This window comes from Periplaneta americana, chromosome 4 (assembly GCF_040183065.1).
Source record: "Periplaneta americana isolate PAMFEO1 chromosome 4, P.americana_PAMFEO1_priV1, whole genome shotgun sequence".
Classification (NCBI taxonomy): domain Eukaryota; kingdom Metazoa; phylum Arthropoda; class Insecta; order Blattodea; family Blattidae; genus Periplaneta; species Periplaneta americana.
Window position 1 is genome coordinate 125,065,142 of NC_091120.1, and position 26,881 is coordinate 125,092,022.

At 35.0% G+C, this 26,881-nt stretch overlaps 1 protein-coding gene across 1 annotated transcript in view; it reads left to right on the forward strand.

Moving 5' to 3' along the window:
- Positions 1-743: 743 nt before the first annotated feature.
- The window catches only part of LOC138698183 (serine protease inhibitor-like), a 52,485-nt gene continuing 26,347 nt past the window's right edge, over positions 744-26,881 (forward strand). The window contains exons 1-4 of the mRNA XM_069823933.1: positions 744-923; positions 10,079-10,131; positions 12,505-12,629; positions 16,397-16,597. Coding sequence (XP_069680034.1) covers positions 10,110-10,131; positions 12,505-12,629; positions 16,397-16,597 — 348 coding nt within the window. The 5' untranslated portion in view covers positions 744-923; positions 10,079-10,109. The remainder of the gene's footprint in view (positions 924-10,078; positions 10,132-12,504; positions 12,630-16,396; positions 16,598-26,881) is intronic.

Consider the following 26,881-nt stretch of genomic DNA (forward strand, 5'->3'; position numbering starts at 1 on the left):
CTTTCTCTTATTTCCTCGTCTGTGTTCTTTCATTCAAACGAATGCCTATTTTTTTTCGTCTTTTGTTCTCAAATTTTTTTGGTTCTATAAGTATTCTTATTGATCTTCATGACTGTGAGCCTTTAATAAAAACTGCGACAATTCACATGTTTATTACATAATGTTGTATTTATATACTGTTAACTTTATAACATTTAGAACCACAATTTTGACCGTCTTGTTGAGATCCACCATAGTACTTCTTTCCAGGTTGTGTTACTAAATGCTACATTTGGCGAGATAGGTTGATTTATGCACATATTCTAGTCGTTCATTAGACCGAAATCTTTATATTTTTTCTATACTATTCGCCAAGAACGTCTCCCATTTTGGTTTATTTTTCGTCGTTTTATTATTTCCTTCCCCGTTAGCGGCCTTAAGTCTTTCGCAGTGTTAATTAAATTGTCTGCAAATTACAAATTAGGCAATGTTTTCTCATTTGTATTGGTAAAGTAGTGAGTTCCAATTTTCCGTAATTTGCATTCCAGAAATTCTAAAGGAATTTGTTACTAACTACAGTCTTAATTAATAAAAAGAAGTTAATTTCAAGTTTCATAATCTCGTAACAAATAGCCTTCTCACTCTAATTCTTTGTGATTTCCATATCTTTCTACTAGGCCTATATACTAGAAATAAATGACTATGACACTTAGTACAATTTTACACTCAAGTATCCTAATGAAATCTAATATCACGTGTTTCTATTGCTTTTCCGATTCTGTTGAAAAAACTGTTATGACCTATATAAACTCACGGCAGTATTATAGAAACTATCGACCACATATAACTTTCTGTGCCAATGCAATCATAAAATATGTAACAGCTTCAGAAAGCACTTCTTGAAAATGTACGATATATTATGTGCGAAGGCTTTGAGTGAAGGGGTAAGTAAAGTCAAGCGGAACGAATGAATCACATCCAAAAGCGAGAAATGTTGCATGTTAATAGAATTTTGAAGTGCAGTAGCTACATCATTTGAATACGAGTTTTGCTTATACGGGTGTTCCTGATTCATTATAATATGAAGATATTATCTTCTACTAATGCGAAAGTATCATAATTTTGATACATTACTGGTATCTAAACTGCGCTTCATTTCGTTGTACTTGGCTACCTAAATAATTACTTTATTCTTAGCAGTGAATTAAAAGTTTGAAGCACCATTACCGATTTTTAATTACTCACTACTTGACAACCAACACATTACTAAGAATAGGCCTACAATTTAAACTTGACTTTTTCGTATATAGTTTGGTTTAGATACCAGTAATGCATAAAAATATCATATGCAACACGCAAGTAAATCGATTTTATTCTCTCCTGGAAATGATCGCACGTGACTACACCTCGGACGCTGAACTTTACATTTATAAAAAAATCCTAATTTGCTCGCTTGTACTGTACCAGAAGTTATCACTATACATTTCGATCTATTTCCATTTATATCGTGTGACGCAAAAGTCACTTGCCAAATGAGGAAAACAATATTATTCTGAAATAGCAAATGTGAGCATAACAAATTGTATTTTTAATAAATGTATTAGGAATCACATTCTGCAATGAAATACATGCATCACAATATTATTACATTACTAGCCATACCCAAATAAATATTGACTTAAATCTAAATACAATTTCGTAATTATTTAGTGAATAATAGCTTTTTGTATGTTGTATGTTTGCTCCTGAATCATTTTCAAAGTTATATTTAAAACTATGAATGTAACTGTTATTATCATGCAATACTTTCTGGAGTTGTTCAGCCAATTCTACTTTTAAGATTGATACTGCAGAGGGATCCAAAAATCGCGCACATTAAAATTATAGTGTCTATATTGAGTAATGCAGTTGGAAAGTGCTATCGGCTACCGCTAGATAGCATCATGGATATTAACAGCAACAAACCTACACGTCATTGTGATGTGTATGTATACTCTGACGCTTGCAGTAGTCCTTAGTTTATTGCTCGGCAAACATATCGTTTTCCCAAGAGCAACAAGTTTTCATTGTTGAACATTATTTTTCCAGTCGTTCTTATGCAAGTGTTGTAACGAATTTCGTAGGAACTACCCGGATGTGGCAGTGCCTAACAATTCGACCATAACGAGATTAATCGCCCGTTTTAGGGAATATGGATCAGCGCTTCTTGACAATGATGAACGTGATTGTTGGTTCCAGCAGGACAGTACCACATGTCACACATCTAATGAAACCATGCAATTTTTGCGCGAGTTTTTTGGTGAGCGTATCATTTCTCAATGACTATGGTCCCCACCAGGGGCGGCCCGTCTTTATGTGCTACAGTGCTACAGTGCTACAGCACGATGATAATTTTTGCTCAAATAATATATTAATTGCAATACCATAGTATTTGATCTGTCATTTGACAATTTCCCGCGGTTATGTTCATACGCATTGTAGAGTGTTTAGTCTTCGCTCTTCAGTCTTTGGTGCCTCAGGGGGTTCTTGTGCTATTCAAAGCTCCACATGAGAATGTAGACAGTTATGCGCATGTGCAAAGCTGAAATCACTGCTCTGATTGGCTATTTTTACGCGGGAAAGTGCTGTAGTCAGCTTCAGCACGACACAGCTTGGAGATTGCAAAAGTAAAGCGTAACGAAAGAATGCTTGTTTGTGGAGGAACTCGGAATTATTTACAATGTATTTGGTAATTCAAGTGTGTAGCTAAAATACAATATACTGATTAAGTGAAACTCAAGAACAGTTTTTATTTCTCGTCAGAAAGATACAAAAACAATTCACAACAAAACCGTTGCCAAGGAGAGCTGAATTTCCATAGCCCACTCCGTTGTATCATGAACATAGACGTAGGCCAGTTGTGACTGCAGAACTCAGAGCCCTACAAGTGTCTGACTACTGCTGCCATCTACCTGTTGAAATTGCTGTCAACAGCTATACTATATAGACCATAGACAAACAATACAGACACAACTTGGAGTTCTATACGGAAGACCCGACTTCTGAAATGTAGATGGCTGTTCAATTGTTACAATACATAGTCTTCAACAATTTACAGGATCCATTCTGTGAAGTAACGAAGTTGTTAAATATTTTGGTTACAACACCAATGGCCACTACTGAGCCAGAAAGATGTTTTTCTTGCTTGAAACGCATAAAAACGTTTTTAATGAACACTATGTCTCACTGCTATTGCAATACTGTCAATAGAAAAGAGTATGATGTCCAAGATGGAGGGGTTCAACCCAGGGTAATTTGACAAGTTCTGCAGTACGAAAGAACGTCGTATGAACTTCATATTTCGTCACTAGGCGAGTCTCAAATTAAGATAAATACATGCAAGTGTATATAGTAGGGCGATATAGAAATTGTAGCACAATCATTATTTTTAACACCAGCCGCTACTGGTCTCCACGTTCCCCCGATTTGACGTCCTCAGATTTCTTCTTAAAGGAAGGATATACAAAAGCAGGCCGCACACTCTGGAGGAACTAAAGCGGAACATAACAACGGAAATTAACAACATCAGTGTACGCGTGCTCAAAAAACTTGCCGCCAACATGGTAAAAAGAATTCGTACATGCATTACTGAACGAGGCTGCCATTTTCAGCGTATGTTGTGAAAAATTATGTACCTCGTGTGCAAACTGACGTAGCAAATGTGAAAACTAATGTAGGCCTAACTAATGTGAAAACTGATGTAAGTATACGTAATAAATTCATCTTTATAAATAACTTATATGTGAACGTATTATTAAGATGTGCGCGACTTTTGGATCGTATACTAGACTTAATAGACAATTGGACAGCGTCTGAAATCAAATAGCCTATACTTGTAAGAACTGAAGGCTCTTACTATCAGCTGGAAGAATATTTCCAATTAAATGATAAGCCTATGCTCGAACTTCAAATGATGGCGTAGAAAATACTATACATCCAGTTAAAAAAATATATATTACATTTTACGAACAACAAAAACACACCCACAGCACATCCTGAACACTTAACTGAATTTCAAAACACACACCGATTTCGACATAATCACGAATACACCCCACTGCAACGGGAAACCAGAAGATAGCGCTAGACCTCACTAGGCTTCGAACAATGATGGACATCAACTCGAAACTAGTCAGCCAGCTAATTTTATAATATTAACACAGTAAAGTTATTGTTAATCAGTGATTGTACAAGTGTTAAAAGAGTGTACCAAACAATGAAGAAAATACAGTAACTAGCATTGTTGTTTACAATGATCTATTTAATAATATAATTATAAGCAAACGCTTATAGTCACTTCCAAATAGATTAATGCATTCAATTTGGCAAGTGACTTATTGTCACACAGTATATGATCTTCATATCTAACTAATCCAGCCATCTGCCTCTTCTATCTATAACCATTCATTTATTTGCCTAGAAGAATTCAACTTCATTTATTCAGCTACTTGTCTATATCCATCTCCCTATATATACACTATTTAAATTCTATATCTGTATTTCCCATTGGCTATCTTCCTAGCTATCTACCTATTGGCTATCTTCCTAGCTATTTACCTATCTGTCTGCGGGACTGTCACCCACCCCCTCATATACCCATCTACCTACCTACCTAGAATGCTGTCAGATTTCTTGAACCTAGATTTCATCCAAACTGTGTAAGAAGTCCAGTCCTAGCATAAAAAAAATTTCCGCCCTCCTATCACACTTAAATATCAAATCAGGCCCTAGATTGTTCTGAAATGTGAAATCAATAGGCCTTTGAGAAACACTGCAGCAATAAAATAAATGAATAGACATTTATCATATATGTTTCTGTTATGTTACAGTGGAAAAAAACTAGACATTATTAGCGGGTAACAGTCGTCTATGAAGCTTCCATTTTCATGAATGTTGTGAAAGAAAAGCCTGCACAAAAATTATAAAACTACGTTAAGTATTATTTTGATTTTCGTCTCTCTCAATGAACATACTGAATAGTCAATTGGCAAAAATATATCTTTCACTCACCCTGAGTGAAGATTCAAGAATGTAATGTGACTCTTAATTTAAGACGCACTTGCACCTAAGCGTATACATGAATTCATTTTTATACACGTGCAGAATAATTCAATATTGCACTGTCCAATTTTATTGTTCTATATTGAAAGAAAGTAATTAATATAAAATGTATACGTAACTTCAAAAAAAGTCTAGAAGTGAAGTTTATACTACAATAACATCATAACTGGCAAAATGTAAGGAATAATAAATAATGCACAAAATACTAGAGATCCTGAATTCTACTCTTTATTGCAAAAAAAAAATGCCCGCTATCCCGCCTAGTACCTAATATTACCGCTTTTCGTGATTTTTTTCTCTCCGTCAGTCAACATTGCTACCTACATACTGCTTGCCTGCCTGTCCCTCCTATCATCTGTCTGTTGTCTATTTATTCGTCTACCTATGTATGTACCCATCTACCCGCCCATCTATCCATCCATGTCCTCATATCTCGTATATAGAACATTATATATAAGGTGGTGCTTAAGTAGGTATACAGTTTATTTCATTCACAGTGCTCTGTCCAAGGGCACGTCTTTCGCTCAAAATCCAGCATTCTTCAGTCTTTCCTATTTTCTCCCTTCCTCTTTGTCTCCGCATATGATCCATATAATTCTATCATTATGCAACGAAATATATGACAAAGGCTAATGGCCTGAGGATTTTACGGAGATAGTTTTGATTCCAATACTGAAGAAATGCAAGGAGTTCAGGACTATCTGTCTAATAACGCACTCGGCGAAGATTCTCTTGCGAATACTGAATCGACGTTTATATTCTAAGATGAAAGAACAGTTGGAAGAAGAGCAGTTTGGCTACAGGAAGGGAAAAGGTACGAGAGATGCAATTAGACTGCTACGGACAATAGGTGAAGGATACCTAGAGAAGAACAAAGATGTGTATGTAGTATTTGTGGACCTAGGAAAGACTTTTGACAGAGTGGATTGGAATGAACTGATGGGGATCCTAAAAAATTGACGTGGATTGGAAAGAGAGAAAACTGTTCAGTAATCTTTATATGACACAACGAGTGAAAGTCAGGATAGGAAAAGGAATGTCAGAAGAAAGTGAAATTGGGAGAGGAGTACGTCAACATCTACTTGGAATATTTAGTAAACAACTGTCTTCAGAACATGGGAGGAGTAATAGTAGGAGGAAGAAGAATAAAGTGTATAAGATTTGCTGACGATATGGCGTTGTTAGCAGAAGAGGAAATTGTACTAAAAATATGCTACTGAACCTAAATGACAGGTGTGAGCAGTATAGGATCAAGATAAATGCAAATAAGACGAAGAGCATGGTCATAGGAAGAAAAATACAGAAGATAAACTTGTGAATTCTAAATGAGGCAGAAGAGCAAGTGGACACCTTCAAATACTTGGGGTGTACTATAAGCAGTAACATGAGCTGCTGCCAGGAAGTCAAAAGAGGATAGCAATGGCCAAGGAAGCTTTTAATAGAAAAAGGAGCATTTTCTGCGGACCTCTGGAAAAAGAACTAAGAGACTAGTGAACTGCTTTGTATGGAGTGTGGCATTGTATGGGCAGAAACATGAACATTACGACGAAGTGAAGAGAAGCGAACAGAAGCATTTGAAATGTGAATATGGAGAAGAATGGAACGTGTGAAGTGGACAGACAGAATAAGAAATGAAGCTGTGTTGGAAAGAGTGAGTGAAGAAAGAATGATCCTGAAACTGATCAGAAAAATGAAAAGGCTGAGAAGAAACTGCCTACTGAAGGATGCACTGTAAGGAATGGTGAACACGAGAAAAATTCGGCGTAGAAGAACATATTTATGCACTCCCCTGTATAATCTAACTGTACCTTCATTATGATGCTGGGGAAGATTCTTCTGCCATGTTTAAACAATTTCATCTTAATTGTAACTGCGGTGTAACAGACTAGTTTGCATTAATGCTCAAACTCAACGTCATACCTTTTCAGTTCATCGTCTATTTGTTATGAACAAACGTGGGTGGTTCAAATTTAATCCGGACTTAATTGAGGCCTCTAGAGTCATAACTCACAATATAAAAAAAGAAAAAATACTTATAATTTAATAATTCATGAACTTATATAGAACAAACGATTTTACTTCAAAACAGTAATTCATATTTAGAATATTTAATAGTTGGCATATTTAAGATAATTCTGTCAAATGGTAATTGGTGAGATGTAAGTTTTCGCTTAATTTCCAATAAGCAAGTTTTTGGATATTGTGAATTATTTATGATTCTAGAGGACTCAGTTGTTTCCTTGAATTAAAAAATGTATAGTTTTATTGAAACACAACCTCCTGAATTTATATGCTGTCATTATTGACAAGGTAAAAATGGTTCCATTAAAATTAAAAAGGGAGACCATACTGAAACTGTAAAAAAGTCATAATTCTAGGTAGACTTACAGTGTTAGCCTGTTGTACAAGTTTTATTTTCCATTACCCATTTCTTGGTTTTGTCAATAATTGGCAGAACAAAATCAACATGAAAAATATTAGCTGTTTACAGAATGTTGTTGCACAAAAATCATCAAGTTAATTTTTCAATGTGGAAGGAACAGGTAATGTTGATTTTTTAACATAGAAGAGACCATTTTAATCGATTTTCTATTTGATCGTCAGAAATGAATGCAGTTGAAGTCTTTTGAAAGGCAAATTAAAAGTCTAAAAACACGTAGAAAACTGTCTAAAACTATAATTTTTCTTCATTATAATGTTGCCCTTACTGCGCAAAAATCTCACAAGGTGTCATTACTGGATTTAGCTAAAAAGATCTCGTATACACTTCATAAAGTCCGAATTCTATTCGTGTGATTATCACATGTTTGGACAGCTGAAGATAAATTTAAAAGATAAATCATTTTAAGAGAATGACTTGGTGATGACAGAAGTGCGGAAAAGCCTGCGTAATCAACTAATATGGTTCTTAAAGAAGAAACATTACTAGCAGAAGTGTGTTGATAAGCTGTGGAGCTATTTTGAAAAATAATCAGGATTTGAGTTTGTTATGTGTTGTATATGTTCGCAACAAATAAGATTTGGAACCAGTTTGAATACCCTCAATAATTTACAACAAAATGACTGACAAGAGTGTGTGCGAAAACTGTAGAGGAGAAGATGATAATATGGGACAGTCTTTTTCCACATTGTCTAATTTGAAAACAACGTAGTTAAAACTAGGATTTGAGATAATTCCTTATAGGAATATCATTTCTCCTTATGTGTGTAAAGTCATGACATGATTATATCAAGGAATCAGGTGTTATGTTTTAGAAAGTTCTCATCCCGCATAATTAGACTTCAGAAAATAAGTTTGCAATATGGGACAGACAAACTGTCTACGTAAATTCTAAAAATTGAGCCTGGAATCAATACAATGCTTAAGACATGAACACTGGTAACACATTAGACACAGAATTCACATGGAAGTCAATGTCTTGACAGTTATGCCGAAAATATTAAGTTCTCCGTTTTCCATAGGTGAAGGTTTTGTTCTCAGCACCTTTCATGTACGTTTATCAGTATCTTACACACAAATTAGAATCCTGAACATCTAGAAAAACAGCCGTATCTCATTTTACAACCCCGTCCCATATTACCATCTTCTCCTCTAATCATAATTTACATACAGAGTGATTCAGACCACCCGTAACAGTAATTTATTTCGGAAACTAGTGCATTAAAATTTTCGAATTTTCGAGACAAAAATATTTATAATTAAAGCACATGTGAACTTTCACTTGGGCTTGATTTCATCAATCAGCCTTAATAGAAAGTAGGGTCAGTGGCGTATTACTTTAAAATTTCAAATGTGAGTCGTAGTCAAATAAGGTACCATTTTATAGAGCTCTTCAAAACAAACAACTTTCATAGGAAACGTTTTTATCAATTCCTACTCTTTCAATGAGAAAACGTACGAAAATATGTCATTAATACTGAGAAATGTTACGAAAAGAAAATGTAAACTAGATAAGTATATTTAATGTTGACATAGTACACACGCACAATGACATGGCTGAGTGTAGACCTGGTGGCCGGCAGCACCGTCGAGGGATGAATACAAGTAAACTACCCCTTCCCTTTTGCTCTCTCAGCAGCGTTTCCTTTAGTCACCGCAATGCCAGGTCTACATGTACACTGTACTTAGCCAGGTAATAAGCTCAGATGGCCTTGCCCAACAATGTACAATAAGAAAGAAGTGTTTTGTTTTCTCTGTACCTAATTATGTACACTTTTCTAGTTTTGCAATTACTTTTGTGACTAATAAAATAAGTACCCAAAAGTTAAGAGTGATTACAAATACCCCCTACGTACTATAAACAGATGCGGTCCTGTGGTATGACCAGTACGATATCCTAACTTGAATCCTTTGAATTTCTATCTTTGGAGACGGTTATAAAACATCGTCTATCAAGATCGTCCCATAACAAGAGATGACATAAAACAGCGAATCCGAGAGACTTCCAGTCACTTGACCACTCCGAAGAGTTAGGAGTCGCTGACAGTTTTAGAAGAAGAGTACGGGTGTGTGCTGCTCAGAAAGGCAGACAATTTGAACATTTGTAAACATTAATGGCATTGTCCAGTCTTTCAGTAACGTCTGTCAACATTTTGTCTTGTTTACATTTTCGTATTGGCATTGTCTTTTCATACGTTTTCTCATTGAAAGAGTAGGAATTGATAAAAACTTTCCTATGAAAGTTGTTTGTTTTGAAGAGCTCTATCAAATGGTACCCTATTTGACTCCGACTTCCATTTGAAATTTTAAAGTAATACGCCATTAACTTTGCTTCTTGTTACGATTGATTGATGAAATCAAGCTCAAGTGAAAGCTCACACGTGCTTTAGTTTTAAATATTTTTGTCTCTAACGTTTTAATGCTCTAGTTTCCGAAAAAATTACTGTTACAGGTAATCTGAATCACCCTGTATAACATGTTGCACCTTATTTGCACTTATTAATCTCTCAAACTTAAAACATGAAAACAAAATTTAACACGTGTTCATTTAATTCATAGGAATCTCGGCAGACCATTACATCTACACAACATGATGAAATACAAGTACAAAGGTTGGTATCATTTTCGATTAGAAGTTATTTTTATGGATCACTTGTAAGCTAGAACCATTTGAAGAATGTATTAACGTCAAAATTCTGTTAATTAATTGCTATTGCTCATTATAAGAAACTAATTTTATTGTGACGGTGAACGAAATCTCTTTTACCAGCCGCGGTGTACGCAACAGTTAAGACGCGCAGTGTTAATGTTACATAGACGATATACGATCGTGCGTTCGAACCCACCTTAGGCTACGGATGTTTGTTGTCAATATGATGTTCTATGTGGCATTATATGGAACCACGGTATCGTGTTGAAACCATATTACGAAAGTCTTACAACTTATGCTTAAAATTAAATAAAGTCTTCATAAATCTAGATAGGCTCTATAGGAGTCAGAGAAAGGAAGAAGGAAGAACCCTTGGTAAAGGCAGATGCTTGCGTCCTATTACTAGGAAAACTCAATCTCTCTTCTCTAAAGTGCTCATCATTTTAATCAGTAGAGACGAGAATTCCATGCAAATTAATGTTTTTATAGGAACCTATGACATAACTCAAAATCGGTATTTATCAATTTCATTACTTTCCGATTCCAAACATGTGTACTTTTTCCATGCATATTTGCATGTTTTGGTCTTTTGGATAAAAATATGCATAATGCATATTTAAGCAATTTAGGCTTAATAATGCATATAATATAAATTATATTCAGTTTAAATGCATGTTTTAATGATTTTGAGTGGACACCTCAGTTTTTCTATTTTTATATCCCTTTTTTAGCTTCAGGATCAGGATTGAACAAGGAAAAGAAAAAAAACTAAATAACAGGAAAATGAAATAAAATGTTAAGTTTTTACAATAAGATGTTAGAGGACCTTTGCCTGGACGGAAGTTCACTTTTACAACACTTTACCGACGACCCTCTCTATAGATTGTGTGTCATAAATGGATTTATTACGTTGTATACTTTGACAATAGTAGAGAGGAAATATAGAGGGTTCAAGGAAACTGTCGACAAATAATTTAAGTCAAAAGCACCCTCTTTCAGGAAGTTTGTAAATTCTCTCCCTTTTCTAGAACTAGTAGCAATTTAGATCCTTCTAAAATTGGAATCATTCGCTAAACTGCCTTTGCAGTGTGTGAACTTCGTAAGTGGTTAAAGTGTTTGTTTATTCTGTTTGCGTGTGTCAATGTGATTCTAATATGCCTCCAATTAAAGTTTCCAAAAGTGTATTCTTTGCACAGTGGATTAAAGGAAAGGATTTTATTAGATCAGATGGAGTTGTAATCTGCGATTGTTGCAGTAAAGAGGTAAGCACTACTATTCTGTTTGTGAATATTTTCTATGGCAGTTGTTTTTTTTTTTTTTTGTAAAAAATTACAAAACTTTTTAAAATTAATTAATTAATTAAATTACGATATATTCACATTAATTTAAATAGATGAGTTTTCCGGCACTTTTTTGTTGCACTTTCATGATGGAACCGAAATATGTGTGAATAACTACGTTATTAATATAATTTTTCTTTGAATTCCGCTTAAACCATTGAAAGTCTTAGTTGGACGAAAAGGAGGTTAAAAACAAAATTTCCGTGCACTGAATAGTAATCATCTCTCCGTTCGCTATAAAATATTCTACACAGAGTTCGACCAACTTTTTCTTCAGAAAAAAAGCACTGGTTATTATATTATTATTATTATTATTATTATTATTATTATTATTATTATTATTATTATTATTAAAAACAAATAAGTATGTCGCGTGTTTGGGAGCGTTCAGTAAAGTGTGTCGTCAGTAAAAAAGTTTGGGAACCACTTCTCGCTTAGAAGCGAGTTCCCCTTTTTAATTTTTAGTCGTATTAAAATAATGTAATGACAAGAATTTATAACATTTTGAAGATAAATGTGGGAAAAATTATTATGTAACGAGAAATTGACTTTTCCTCTACACTGTACTATGAATGAAGTAAAAAGATTTTTAGTCTTATTACTAATCCACTGCGAAATGTCAACCATCATCAATGCCCAGTATAAAAAGTGTCTACTAGAGACATTAAATGGCCATTATCTTAACTGTCCATAGGTATTAAATTATAATAATAATAATAATAATAATAATAATAATAATAATAATAATAATAGTTTATATGTTTATCTCCGTTCATACAACTCACCTAGTAGACAAACTAGTATTTCCAGGTAAATACTCACTCCAAATTGTGTTTTGGGTCAGATTTCACTTTATTATAACAATCTTGAAATAGTAATTCATTGTTTTTTTCTTGCATAAACACATTTACTAGAGTTAATTCAACGAAATTTAGTTTAATAGACTTCTTATGTTCAAAAGAGTCAAATTACATTCCGCTTCTTTATTCTTCCAGCTTTATTGGTTACAATCGTATATTTGATGCTGCGACAGTGCCATATAGTCAAGAGTACTGGTTTTTATATTCCTGCAAACAGTACCGCTACTTACATGTCTGGTTTCTGCATTAATATTTTAAAGGTACGTAATTGTAAGTATAGTTTTCAGCCTGCTGTGAAGTATGTGGAACATAATATTTGAAATTTGATTATATGAAAATTTCGTCCATAGGCTTCTATGGATGCATAAATGAGACCACTAAATATGTTGTAACTGTAAGTTTACTTTTCGTTTTGGGATAAGGCCCAGTAATCTTTGCAACTGGAATAATTTTGATATCAAAAGAGTCTCAAAATTTACGTTCATTATAAGTGCAGATTTGAACAATACTGTGGATCAATGAAACAGGAAAAACGAAGGAAGTTTAGAAAATTAGCTACATTACAATATTATTTACAAAGTACATATTTCTTTGCATCAAATTTACGATCTGTGAAAAGTCTAAAAATAACAAATGCTATTTTGACAATGGTGACAGGATATAGAAGCATTGATGAAAATAAAAAAAAAATCCGTAACGCAAGAGCCCATAGAGGGCAAAGGTCGACCAGCAGACTGCTGGTCTCACATTCACATGATTTGGCTGAGGTGGACGCTCATCCAGAAAGTATGCAGGTAACGTGTGTTCAACAAGATGATCCCCTCAGCTGTTGTAGCTGACTTACGAAACTGGATTTCTCTACCCATTGTAGCTCTCCAAATTCATCTCGAGACTGGGTGGTCATCGGTTCCACACACTGACCCACTTTTCTTGAGAATATTTCTTCCCGAACCAGGACTCGTCTCAGTGCTCATTCCGTAACGCAAGTCAATAGCATGACGTCGTAAAATTGTGATTTACACTGTGCAAGTTTTGACGCTACTCGCTGGATTCTTCTGTCGCCACCTTGACGCTTTAATGGAGCGAATATCTGGATGAAAAATTCGCTAGCTGTTAAATGTTTACACGGTGCTGGTAAAAAGAAGGACGTTGCCAGCGTTAATACTCGTAGTAACTACATTAGCATTCGGCTATGCCTCATAGTTTTGCTACAGACATTCGTTCATGCATTCATTCTTAGTCTTCTGCCCAAGGGCAGATCTTTCATTGCAAACACAGCATTCTCCAGTATTTCCTATTTTCTGCCTTCCTTTTAGTCTTCGCATATGATCCATATATCTTAATGTAGTCTATAATCTGATATCTTCTTCTACCCCGAACTCTTCTCTCCCGTTCACCATTCCTTCCAGTGCATCCTTCAGTAGGCAGTTTTTCTCAGTCAGTGAACCACCCAATTCCTTTTCCTCTTCCTGATCAGTTTCAGCATTATTCTTTCTTCACCCACTCTTTCTAACACGGATTAATTTATTATTCGTCTGTCCATTCTCTCCGGCACCTCTGCATATGTGTGGACATTGTACCACTGTCTATGACGCACTGTCTATGCATGAGGGTAGGCCACTAGAAGGAACCCAAGAGTTGGAATTTAAACTGAGAGAATTCGATCCGACATCGGGATGGGAATCCGGTGTCGCTTAGTGGATAGAGTGTCAGCACGTAGAGCTGAAAACCCGGGTTCAAATCCCGGTGCCGGAGACAATTTTTCTCTGTTCCACTCTTCCATCATCATATGATGACGCAGAAATTCTGCACTGAAATATCATATGTACTTCGGTACATCGTAATATATGATATGCGAAAAATAATGACTTGGTGATTTAAAACGGCGCTTATTCCGTCGTATCCCGGCCATTTAGTCACTCATAACGAGTGCACCTCTGCACATGTGTGGACATTGTGCCACTGTCATACATCTATGACGCAGTGCATGAGGGTAGGCCACTAGAGGGAACCCAAGAGTTGGAACGTAAACTGAGAGGATTCCATCCGACATCGGGATGGGACTCAGGTGTTGGGCATTGCTACTGTGATACACCGTGCACTCTGACTATGAGATCACTCACTACTCGTCTGTCACCTCTCACCGCAATTCAGCTGTCGGTGTGATTCCTGACACACATGATGTCATTCAAATTCGTTATCAGAGATCGGAAACAACCCTGTATTGTCACATCTCATGTGAATGGAAACTAGCTGTTGTGATTCCAGTATGCAAGAAGGAACATCGTAAAAGCTATTATAACTATATACATAGGTATTAGCATAGAACACAAAATTTATGCTGGCATAGAAAATCAGCACCTTACAGTCATTTCATAAATCCTTCTATTAGAAGAACAAAATGTATTCGGAAAAAATCGTTCGTGTATGGACTATATATTTACCATATTCTGAATTATTAGAAATCACAGAGAATATAATAAGCCTACGTATAGTCTATAACTTTCGTACATCTAGAAATAGCATTCGACACCGTTAGAAGGTCAAAATTATGATAAATTGTAAAGAAATATGGCATCCCACGTCATTTTATACAGTATATGCATTAGTGTCCTGCAATGTTCGAACATGAGAGAGGCAACTAAGACGTTAAAAACTTCATATTATTTTATATGAAAAACTAATGGCAAGATCTGTGCTAAAATCTTTAAGGGGTTAAAACATGAGCAGAGGACAGGGAATATTTTTATACCAAGATGAAACAAACACAAGCCTTCTTCTGCAGAGCAAACATTGACAAATATCGAACTTCGCCATACTCGACAAACTTGAACCGAACATAGGACCTGTAATGCACGATGCTAGTATGTATACTAACTGTATACTAACACTCCGATTAAAATTAATACTGGCCAAGAAGCAAGTGAAATGTTCAAAGAAGTTGCTCTTGGAGTAAGACAAGGATGTCCTATTTCACCTGCATTATTTAATTCATATTGAGGAAGTTATAAGAAACTGGGAAACTCAGCTTAAAACAAATTTTATTGAAAGAACACCCTCAAATACAATATTGTTTGCAGACGACTAGATAATATTGGTTAATTCAGAAGAATATTTACTAAGAGTACTTTTTACCTACAATATACATAGAAAATATAAGCTGAAAAGATCCTTATAATAAAAGCAAGGTAATGGGATTTGAAGATACGCAAAAGCTTAGAGCAGCCGTACTCAATTTCGTATTTAGGCCTTTCACCGAGATTGCTATAACCCGCCAAGCATGGTGACGTATGGTCATCTGGCAGACTTTGTATGTAACCAATGGTGGCTGGTGCAAACCAAAGGTACCATCGTAGACAGGAATAATGATCAACAGCCATAGGCTTTCGGAAAATTTCGTGTGCTTTCGCGAGAACTTAGTTTCAGCCACCAGATGTTGTTATGCAGCTTTTTGTAATGACTAGAATCACTGAAACTTTAACATTTGTATATACAGTTTATTATTCTTAAAATATGAAAGGATAAATCATTTTGAAGAATGAACTCTTCATATAAAGTTTTACGCGGCCTGTTAGTGAGATATTTGTATATTCCATAATATTAATTGATCATTGATAGTAACTAAATATTTAACATCAGTAGTTTCTTCCAAAGATGGACAATTACAATTTGTTCCTCATGAATAATAAGAGAGACGGAAGTTATCTTAATTTTGTGATTTAAATCTGAATTCATTTTCTGAATACCAGTTATGTTTAATGAAAAAGGAATCGACTTCGATTTTGTGAGATTTAAAGAAGGTAGATTAGCGAAAAAGTTATAGTTCTACCTCTCACCAGGTCTCTCTATTTGTTGGGCGAACAGTAACTAAAAAGGCGGCAATAATTCCCCGATATTAGAGTACTGTATAACTTGTCTTCATTCTTTATCATTTAATTTTCATTTGGAACATTGTCATTATCTTCAGTGTTTGCAAAAACATGTCTTCTTGTTAATGTCTCACAATAATAAGAAACCTTCTTTACAGGAGGAAGCACTCTTGAAACCGGGCAACATAATCTCGGCCCCGATCTCAATTCACCTGGTACTCCTATTGCTGCTATTCGGTACCAAGGGAAGTACATTCGAACATCTTTCGCATGCAATAGCGAATGACACTACAGTAAACGAGTATCAATATGAACTGTCACGGGACATCAAGACACGCTCCAACTTGATCTCTGATCATGTAAGTATTCGCTTTCTCATACTGACGATAATCACGAATTAAATAACACGAAAAGTTATTTCTGCATTTATTTGAAATATACCCATTCTTATATCTAGGGAGAAACGAAACACCAAAGTTTATAGGCAATAGTCCCTTCTCTTGAGGAGACACAACACGTGCAATGAAAAAACCTTCGAGTTAAGATACATTGACTAAAATATATATAACAATATTATAATTAATTAATTAATAAAATATGTTAAACACTGAAACTTCTTCCTGACCAGGCTCTGCTGATATCCTTCCTTAAATTTCTTTGTGTCTTTATATAAATCTCTCATGTTTTTATTCTGAATACTTAATCATATGCAGTTAAAAGTTCTTAAATTAATTAACCAAATATGAAATAAAACGGGAGGATAAATAAGTTTGAATTAAAAATAACTTGTGAAATACTGTTCCCCTTTCGGAAACCCGGTAATAAAGTTCGGTAATTCGCCAAAAAAAAAATCCATCTTTATGTGTAATTAACTCGCAAATGTTAATTTTGTTAAAATCTACTCAAATAATGGTATTACATTGAGTAAAATGTTGTCAGGTAGATTCGTGAAGCTTGTCACTGTGCTTTCGATGCTGGACCCCGGACTCATTTCACCGGCATTATCACCTTCAACTTATTCAGACGCTAAATAACCTAAAATGTTGATAAAGCGTCGTAAAATAACCTACTAAAAATTGTGACTGTGCTCTCCTTACTTTCTCATAAAGAACATTGTTTATTAAATATTGACTTTATGAAATGAATACTGGGTTTGAATCCAAGCAAATTAAATTGGAATTTCTGATAAGCAAGGACTATGTTGTTGCAGATTTTCTCAAAGTATTTCCATTCTCTGCAAGTAGGTATTCCACAAATTATTCATCATTCGCCATAGTCCATGAAATAAAGTAACGAAAAATATACCGTCATAATGTGTCCATGAACCTGATAAATACAACAGATACAATTTATCCATTTATGAAGAGTATTGTGGAAATGAACATACACAGGCTGATTCATGAGGATTTACCGCCACTTACGGAGCTTATTTCCGAAGACATTCTGAGTAAAATTGTCATATAAACATTTGTTTTAATCTCAATATTTTCAGAGTTACACTCATTTGAAGTTGATAGTAAAATACCCTTTTCTCTTTAATTTTAAGGGTAAAAGAATATTACAAATAGAGAATGAACTATTCAGAAGTATCATTTCTAATTGGCTACTGTTCTGAAGCTAAAAATGTATTATTAATTGCTTTGTACAGATTTTTTAAAATTTTAAATAAAAATTACATTATTCTTACGCACTTATCACAAAAATTGTTACAAATCATATATGACTTCAGGAACTTATTTTTTACAGTTTAATTATGCATCCTAATGTACAGTCTTGAACGTTTTACAAGAGTGGCATGATTTGTAACAATTGTTGTGATAAATGCGTAAGAAAAATATAATTTTGTTGTTAAAAATCGAAAAAAAAAATCTGTACGAAGGAACTAGAGAATTCGCAATATATATTTAGCTTCACTACCTAATTAAATAAATCATACTTATGAATACTTCATTCTTTATCTGTAATCTTCTTTTACCCTTAAAACTAAAGAATAGTGGTATTTTAAAAAAAAACTTCAAATTGGTGTAACTCTGGAAATATTGTGACGGTAAATCCTCGTGAATCACCCTGTAGGTAAGGAGCAATGATAACCAACCTGCAACATAACTATACGAGGGTAAGTCAATAAGTATCCGCAAGTTTGTTTTAATTTCATGTAGGTTGTCTGTACCACTTTGTGCGCGCTGACTTCGATATGGGGTGCCTTTGTCTTCGATTTTGGAATGTTTGACCTTTATCACTCCAGTTAGCGTTTCGCTGTTGAGCAATAAACATTGCTGCACCTCTCTCTGTTTGCACTAAACAAGAACTGTTTGTAGTGATCCATTTTTTGACATCTGAAGGTGCAAAAGAAGCCGAAATCCATTGAAGACTTTCCGCACAATATGAGGACAATGATTTACAATGGCGAAATGTGTACGAATAGGCTGAAAAGTTAAAAAATGATCGGACAACCATGAAGAACGAGAAAAGAGCAGGACGTTCATCAAGATCCACTAGTGACGCCAACATTCAGCAAGTCCGTGCCATAATTCAGACAAACCGAAGAATTATTATCGATGAAGTGACAAACAATATGCAAATTAGTCATGGTTCTGCATGTAACATTATTCATAATAAGCTTGGCTTTTGTAAAATCTGTGTAAAGTGGCTCCAAAATGGCTCATTGAAGAACACAAACACAATCGTATGTCCATCTGCTTACTGGACCGCCATAATAACAAAGGTAAAGATAAAGCTCTTTTGAAACGAATAGTCACTAGTGATGAAACGTGGAGTCATGACTTTGAATCTGAAAGAAAAATCCCGAGCTTTGAATGGAAACACCCCGAATCTCCAGTCAAAATGAAATTCAAGAGTCAACCCTCCGCAGGAAAAGTGATCCTCACACTTTTCTGGGACTCACAAGAACCATTACTGCAACATTACTTAGAAAAGAGCTCAACAATAAACACCACATACTGTCGTCCTCACTGTTCAGACTATTGAGATACTGGGTTTCGAAGTGTTGGAGCATTCTACATACAGTCCCGATCTCGCCCCGTTAGGTTTTCATCTTCTTGGTCCACTTAAATATGTCTCAAGAGACAGTCGATTCACCACAGACAAAGAAGTGAAGGAAATAGTGCATATGTGACTTCCTGCTCAACCAAAATACATTTTTCTGAGGGCATTAGGAAACTTGTGCGACGATGGACGAAATGCATTGAGAAGCAATTGGACTAGGGGTACGGCCACACGAGCTACATTTGTCGCAGGTTTTCTGCTACAAATGAAGCTGCCGTAATTGTCGCAAAATGGGTGGCCACACGGGCGCTACAATTACTGCTAGTTTCTGCGTTAAATGTCGCTAAGTGTGGCCACATGACATGCCACACGTAGCGACATTTGTAGCAACCTTCTGCGACAAATGTAGCTGGAATTATAGACCGCATTGAGTTAAATGGAAGCGGCCACACGGAGCAGTAAGTGTAGCAAGTTTGGCGCCGTCTGACATGAGGTCTATTCGTGACCAATAATTTTCCAGCCTAAACGAATTAACATTGTTGTTAGTTACTGGGAATTTCTTATTATGAAATCCATATTTTTTAAACTTTAAATTTATATTAATATTTATGTCCGCTTTACTAATTCCCAGAGGAGACTCAGTGAGTCAAAGAATATACATGTCAAAAGACTTTTATCTACTAACTGACAATAAATAAAGAATAAATATCATGCAAAAGAAAACAAAAAAATTGTAATAAAAGTACAAACAACAGTGTAAAATGAATGGTTATGCTTTAATATTTTAGGAATGAGATAGAAAGCGAAAATCAAATGTCATGTAAAGAACACACAGATTAAGACTTTAAAAAGAGTGAAATAACAAATCAAAGTTATTCATTTTACAGTAGAGAATTACAATAATTTAGCGCAATGTAAATTTACAAATGCGTATGGATACACGCGTAAGCTAATTTTAAATACTATTTTCTTAATCTTATTTCTGTTTTTTTGTTACTTCACCAGAAGTTACAGATTAGACATGCTCTTCCCTTTCCAATATATGAATTTCTGAAGCATCTCCAAGTAAAAAGGAGTTTTAAACATGACCCAAAACACAACTCAAAGAGGCAATCTGTTTGTAACATATGTGAGAGATGTCTTGTAAAAGAATTGTCTTTTTTTTTACCAAATGAAGTCGCTGTGAAGGGTTTACTGGTACGCTATTGTATAGATTTTATTATCGAAGGAAACCTTTGGTCGAAAATGAAAGAAAAAAAATGTGTACTCTCAAAGAACGGTATTTTGAAAAGAGTCTAAGTAAATACATCTATCATAAAAGTTCTCTTTTTCTTGGTTTTGCAGAATTCTTATTGGACGTTGCGGCAATTTAAACTTGACCCTTATATCCCAAAATTCAACTCAAAGTGGAAATGTCTTTATAACACAATAATATTTATAAACAATACTGATTTGTGATGTCTGTCCTGCAAAAGAATTGTACTTTTTTTTTTCCAAACAAATTGCTGTGAACGGCTTGCTAGAACGCTTTTGTATACATTTTATTATTGAAGAATTCTTTAGGTCGAAATTGAAAGAAGAAAAATGTATGTACTTTTTAAAGAAAGATATTTTGAAGAGAGTTAAAAAATAGGGAACTTAGCCTGGACTATACATAACAACAGTAACAAAATTTGTTATATATATTGGCATCGTATTGTTATAAATCTGTCATGATAATAATTTTCCATCTAAAAGTCAATCTCCCTCCCTACTTCACTCCCTCATAAACACAAGTTAATTCTGTTGTTATGATTACATATACATACTGAGAATTTCAACCATTAAAAAAACGGGGTTTCCTTCAAATTTGAGAATGCCTTTCTCCCATTGTAGGCCTACATCTTATCCTATAGAAAATAGAGTTTACGTCCTCTTAAACATGATAGATCACGTTTTTCAGATTATTAAATTTCGGGGGAGGGGGAAACTGAAATGTGAATCTTAGGGTATGTTACAGTTTCATGTCTCATAAAGTTTTTTTTACCAACAAAAGAAGATTTTAACGCTAAAAGATAAGCTGGGTGGTACAAATTGCGATATCTTATAGCTAATTCGAGAGACAAATTTCACTGCACTCATCAATGTCACTTGTTTTATTTTTAAATACATTAAGCCTGAATAAAATGCCAAGGTGTTGTATGCCTGGCTGCAAATTCAATTACCAGAAAGGAACTTAGTGGCGATATTTACTTTCCTTCTGGTGAAGTAACAAAAAAACAGGAGTAAGATTAAGAAAATACTATTTAAAATTAGCTTACGCGTGTATCCATACGCATTTGTAAATTTACATTGCGCTAAATTATTGTAATTCTCTACTGTAAAATGAATAACTTTGATTTGTTATTTCACTCTTTTTAAAGTCTTAATCTGTGTGTCCTTTACATGACATTTGATTTTCGCTTTCTATCTCATTCCTAAAAAATTAAAGCATAAACATTCATTTTACACGGTTGTTTGTACTTTTATTACAATTTTTTTGTTTTCTTTTGCATGATATTTATTCTTTATTTATTGTCAGTTAGTAGATAAAAGTCTTTTGACATGTATATTCTTTGACTCACTGAGTCTCCTCTGGGAATTAGTAAAGCGGAAATAAATATTAATATAAATTTAAAGTTTAAAAAATATGGATTTCATAATAAGAAATTCCCAGTAACTAACAACAATGTTAATTCGTTTAGGCTGGAAAATTATTGGTCACGAATAGACCTCATGTCAGACGGCGCCAAACTTGCTACACTTACTGCTCCGTGTGGCCGCTTCCATTTAACTCAATGCGGTCTATAATTCCAGCTACATTTGTCGCAGAAAGTTGCTACAAATGTAGCTGCACGTGTAGCCACCCATGTCGCTACGTGTGGCCACCCAACAGCAGTAAATGTCGCAGAAAAAATGGACCCGGACCCATTCGAGTTGCGACACGACCTTGGGATGCGCCAAACTTGCTACATTTACTGCTCCGTGTGGCCGCTTCCATTCAACTCAATGCTGCCTATAATTCCAGCTACATTTGTCGCAGAAAACTTGCTACAAATGTAGCTCGTGTGGCCGTACCCTATGTTGAAAAATGAGGTAGTTGTAAGTTTTCTATTTAAATAATAAATTTTAGAATGACAGTATGGATACTTATTGTCTTCCCTCGCAACAACAATTAAATTACAACAGTCATCATCATCATCATCATCATCATCATCATCATCACAATCATCATCGTCATCGTCATCATCGTCATCATCATCATCAATTTTCCCGTGTTGGATCTACTGTCTCCCTCCATTTATTGCGTGGTCTTCCCAAAGATCATGTTCCTTGAAGTAATGGAGAATCTGTCGTGATAACCTGGATTTGTTTATTCTATTCACATGATGAAGCCAGTTGTGTCTATATTGATTTCAGTAGTCTACTGTTAGAGTAATTTACAGTTCTGTAAAATATTCTGATCTTTATTGTGGTCCTATATAGCAAGAATTGCTCAACAACTTTATTTCAAGTATGGCAATTTGATGTTCATATCGTTTCCTAGTGGTACATGCCTCACTTTCATAAGCGAGTAGAGCTTTACTGTTCTATCCAGAATTTGAAATGCTTTTAATCTTGTTTTGTACTTTGGCATATTCTGAAAGCTCTATTAAAATGTATTTTGAAGTTAATATCTTGTTCTTCTAAATAGGATAAGTTATATCCCAGGTAATTAAAACAATTTATTATGCCATTTTTCTTTGCAAACCCTGGTTTACTTAGGACCAGACATTTCCTCTGGAATACCAAGAATGTCTTGCAATAACATTAAAGTGATGCACTGAATACTGTTAGCTCGTCTTCATTGTTAGCTAGCATTATTGTATCGTCTGTATACAGAGTATCGAGGAACTTATTATGCTGAAGCATGATACAGTATTTCCATCTAGTTACAATAATATTTATTTCTAATACATCATATTGGTGTTAGTAAACATAAACTTGGATTTAAAAAATGTCAAAATAACAATTACAACTGAATTTGTTTTTTAAAGGGCGTAAATCAGGAAAAGTAAATTTATGGGAAATTAAAAAAAGTTAGATGACCTGAACTTGGATTGTTCCCTTACCATCTGCCACTTATACAACTAAAAATACCGTCATATTATATTACATTATCACCAACTGAAATTAGGGCGTTTCAAATGGGATACGTGTGTATCAATTATAATTATAAACCCAAAATACATACTCGTACCTGTAGTGAAAAATCTGTTGAGTCCTTTGGTCCTTATTCAAAGCAGATGTAGGCTCCTTTGCCTTTTAATGACATAACGCTCCAAACTTTTGCATAAAGTGAAATCTGACGCGTGCACTGATGACGTTGAAGATAATTTATGTGTGAAAGCTACCAAACATGCTGAAACCATCGAAGATGTTGGCAGTCTTTTTGTTCAGACAACCACCGCATTAGCACCTCATGATCCAGTGTCAATACAAAGTTGGAGTTCATCTGAACATGCTTAGAGAGAAACTAGCTCTAATTCTGTGTATCATTTTATGTCTTCTTGGACAGATAACTACAAGTGGCTTGGTTTTGAGAAAGATCGAGATGGTGCTTTTTATCGAATATATTACACGCACTATCTGAATGATGCAAACATACTTCAAGAATAAATTATTCAAATCTGCTTTACAGGGAGCTTTACCTGAAAGACTAGATTTGCATAATATATACGTCACTGTCTACGTTAACAGAAAACCACAATTCCAAGTCACACAGAGATTGTGTGCACTCGATGTGGGTCTCTGGCGTTTCGTCAGCCCACGCGAGTTGTGTGGATATAAAGGGAAAAGTTGAGACGGTGTCGGGTGGAGTTCCCGGGCAGCTCAGTTGGTAAGAGCGCTGGTACGTTCAACCAGAGGTTCCGGGATCGATACCAGGCCCCGGAACAATGTTTCCCTTGAAATTATTTAGTAATTATCATGTTTCAGCAGAGCAGGTTCTAGAATCAGAAAGAAAATTGAAACTTTGTAGTGTTCTAAGGATGAAATTAGCATCATTAGGAGAACTGTCAATAACATCCTTTGTATCAGCTTGTTCAGATATGAATACCCGTGCTGTCCAAAATGTACCAGACAGTGTCTTGAATAAGTTTGATGGTGCATTAGAACATCTACATACAGTTGAAATTGACAGAAGTACACAGGAAATTCTAATCTGCATTAGTGGCTATGTTACCCATAGTGTACTTAACTCGTTAGGATCGAATACAGAAAAGTGAGTATCATGTGTGTCAACTTTGTCTACAGCCAGGGACTTGATAGTTGAAAACAATACAACATTTTTTTTTATTTTAATGCCTTAAACCGTGGTAGTCTGAAATGCCTTTCTGGTTTTGTTGTTAGTTTGTGTACACTTGTGTATAAACTATTTAACATTTTACTAAGCGAAACATTTGAAAATGACTTCTTACAGTTGAACTGTCAGAGGAAGCTTGTCATCAATTTAGCAATGGCTTTCTTTGAATTAAATACCACAGATTTTGATGTAATGTGTAACTGTGAAATGACTTTAAGAAAACTGGCAGTGAAGAGCAGCAAGGTATTGGCCAACATATTTATTAATAATTACTGCAAGGTTCAAAATGAAAAGCAGGCATTGAAAAATAAAACCCATCGAAAGTGTTCCAAGTTCAAAAAATAGGCTGCTGTGCTCTCCAAGCTGTGAATTCCTCATCGTTTTTAGTTGTACAGCCTATCTAATCCCTTGTGTATGTATAAGTGGATATTACAGTGATAAGCTGTAGTGAATAGTGTCATTTCATTCTGAATCAACATTAGTGGATACAATGAGAAATTACAGTGAATAATGTCATTTCATTCTGAATCAACATCAGTGGATATAGTGAGAAACTACAGTGAATAGTGTCATTTCATTCTGAATCAGCATCAGTGGATATAGTGAGTAACTACAATGAATAGTACCATTTCATTCTAAGTCAACACCAGTGGGCACAGTGTTAAACAGTACGTAGTGAATAGCTAGTTTTACTTTCAACCAATCTCAGTGAATACAGTGACAAAGTTTAGTGACTAGGAAGACAGGACTCCATATTATATAATTTCCAGTTGCTGATGAAATCTATTTGTATAATCCATGTAAGATTTCCTAAATCCTGAAGTAGCAGCTATTCAGTATTGTATTACTGCCTTCTATTTCCTCACAAATCTGAATTTTACAAGAGTTAATTTGTCAATTGCCAATATGCATATATAAAAACATATAGGCCTAAGCCTAATATAATAATAACATATTGAAGCTTTTAATTAGTTGTTTTCTTTTATTATTGGTATATATGTAGGCATATGTTTATGTTGCTGAATGCGCTATGTTCACTTATGTAGGTAAGGAACTTTATTATTTATTATTTCATTGAGAATTTTGTTAAAATAATCTCATGGATGCCGTATTTATTTTAACCCATTGCAATCTACGAAAGCCCTCTTCCGGCCGCCATCTTGGATGCCAGTGTCAGGTCCGGTAATATAGGAGGTCGTGCCGAAATGCTACAGTTTTCTTCAATCTCTACGTTCACCGCAGCACGATTGTTGTCTGTTCGTGATGTCGAGGTTCGACCTGAGTTTTATTATGAATTTATATTTCTCGCGTTGAAACTATAATTTACCGGTAACTGCCGTATTACAAGAACGAACGTGAAGTTATAAGTAACATCATAGGCTTCTGGTACTAGAAAAACAGAACTGAGGTTTTTAGTTTTGGTGACATTGTTTGTATAGTTGTTTTTTGCTCGGAACGTTTTTGCTTCCTAAGCGTGATTGGTGGCATCATCAATATCTCGAAATCCATACAAAGCACATTTGGTTCAATATGTATAAAAAAAAACTGGATAGCCTTTCTTTCTTGAGGATAATTCAGTTTCATCATTCATTAGAAGTTGAACAGTGCCCATAGTTATTGTGATACCCAGATGGTATGAAGCGTATTCGTAAGGCAGATACTTTGCAAACTATCAGCAGAACCACATTCACAGTACCTAAGCAACAACGGCAGAAAAGATAGAAACGTGAAGGCAGAGTTCGAAAAAGAGAAGAGAAGGACCAGGAATAAAAAGGAAGAGGAAGACTTAAAGGAACGAGAGGAAAAGAATATGGGAAGAAAAAAAGGGACAGGAAAATTTTGAGTTAAAGGAGGCAGCAAGCTAGAGATGCCAAGGAGAAAGGGGTAGAGTAGCTGTAGAGAAACAAGAAAGAAGAGAGGAATAACGAGAAAAGATAGAAGACAAGGAGAAGTAGAAGGAAGAGGAAGACGAATAAGAGTGGGAGGAGATAAAGAAGAGGATAGACAAATGGAGAAGGAGGGGAGTGCTAAAGGGGTTCGAGGGATAAAGAAGACCAGACGAATGAAAATGATAAAGAAGAGTGAGAGAAATAGTTGAAGGTAAAGGGTACGGAAGAGGGACTAGAAAATAATTACAGTCAATTCCGGATATAGTGAACCTTTGCGGACTTTGCTTATTTCGTTCACAATATCCGAGGTTTACTAAATCCGAAGTGTCTCTCCCCTAACTTTAAATGACAGGAATGAATGAAATTGTGAACAAGAAAATAAAATA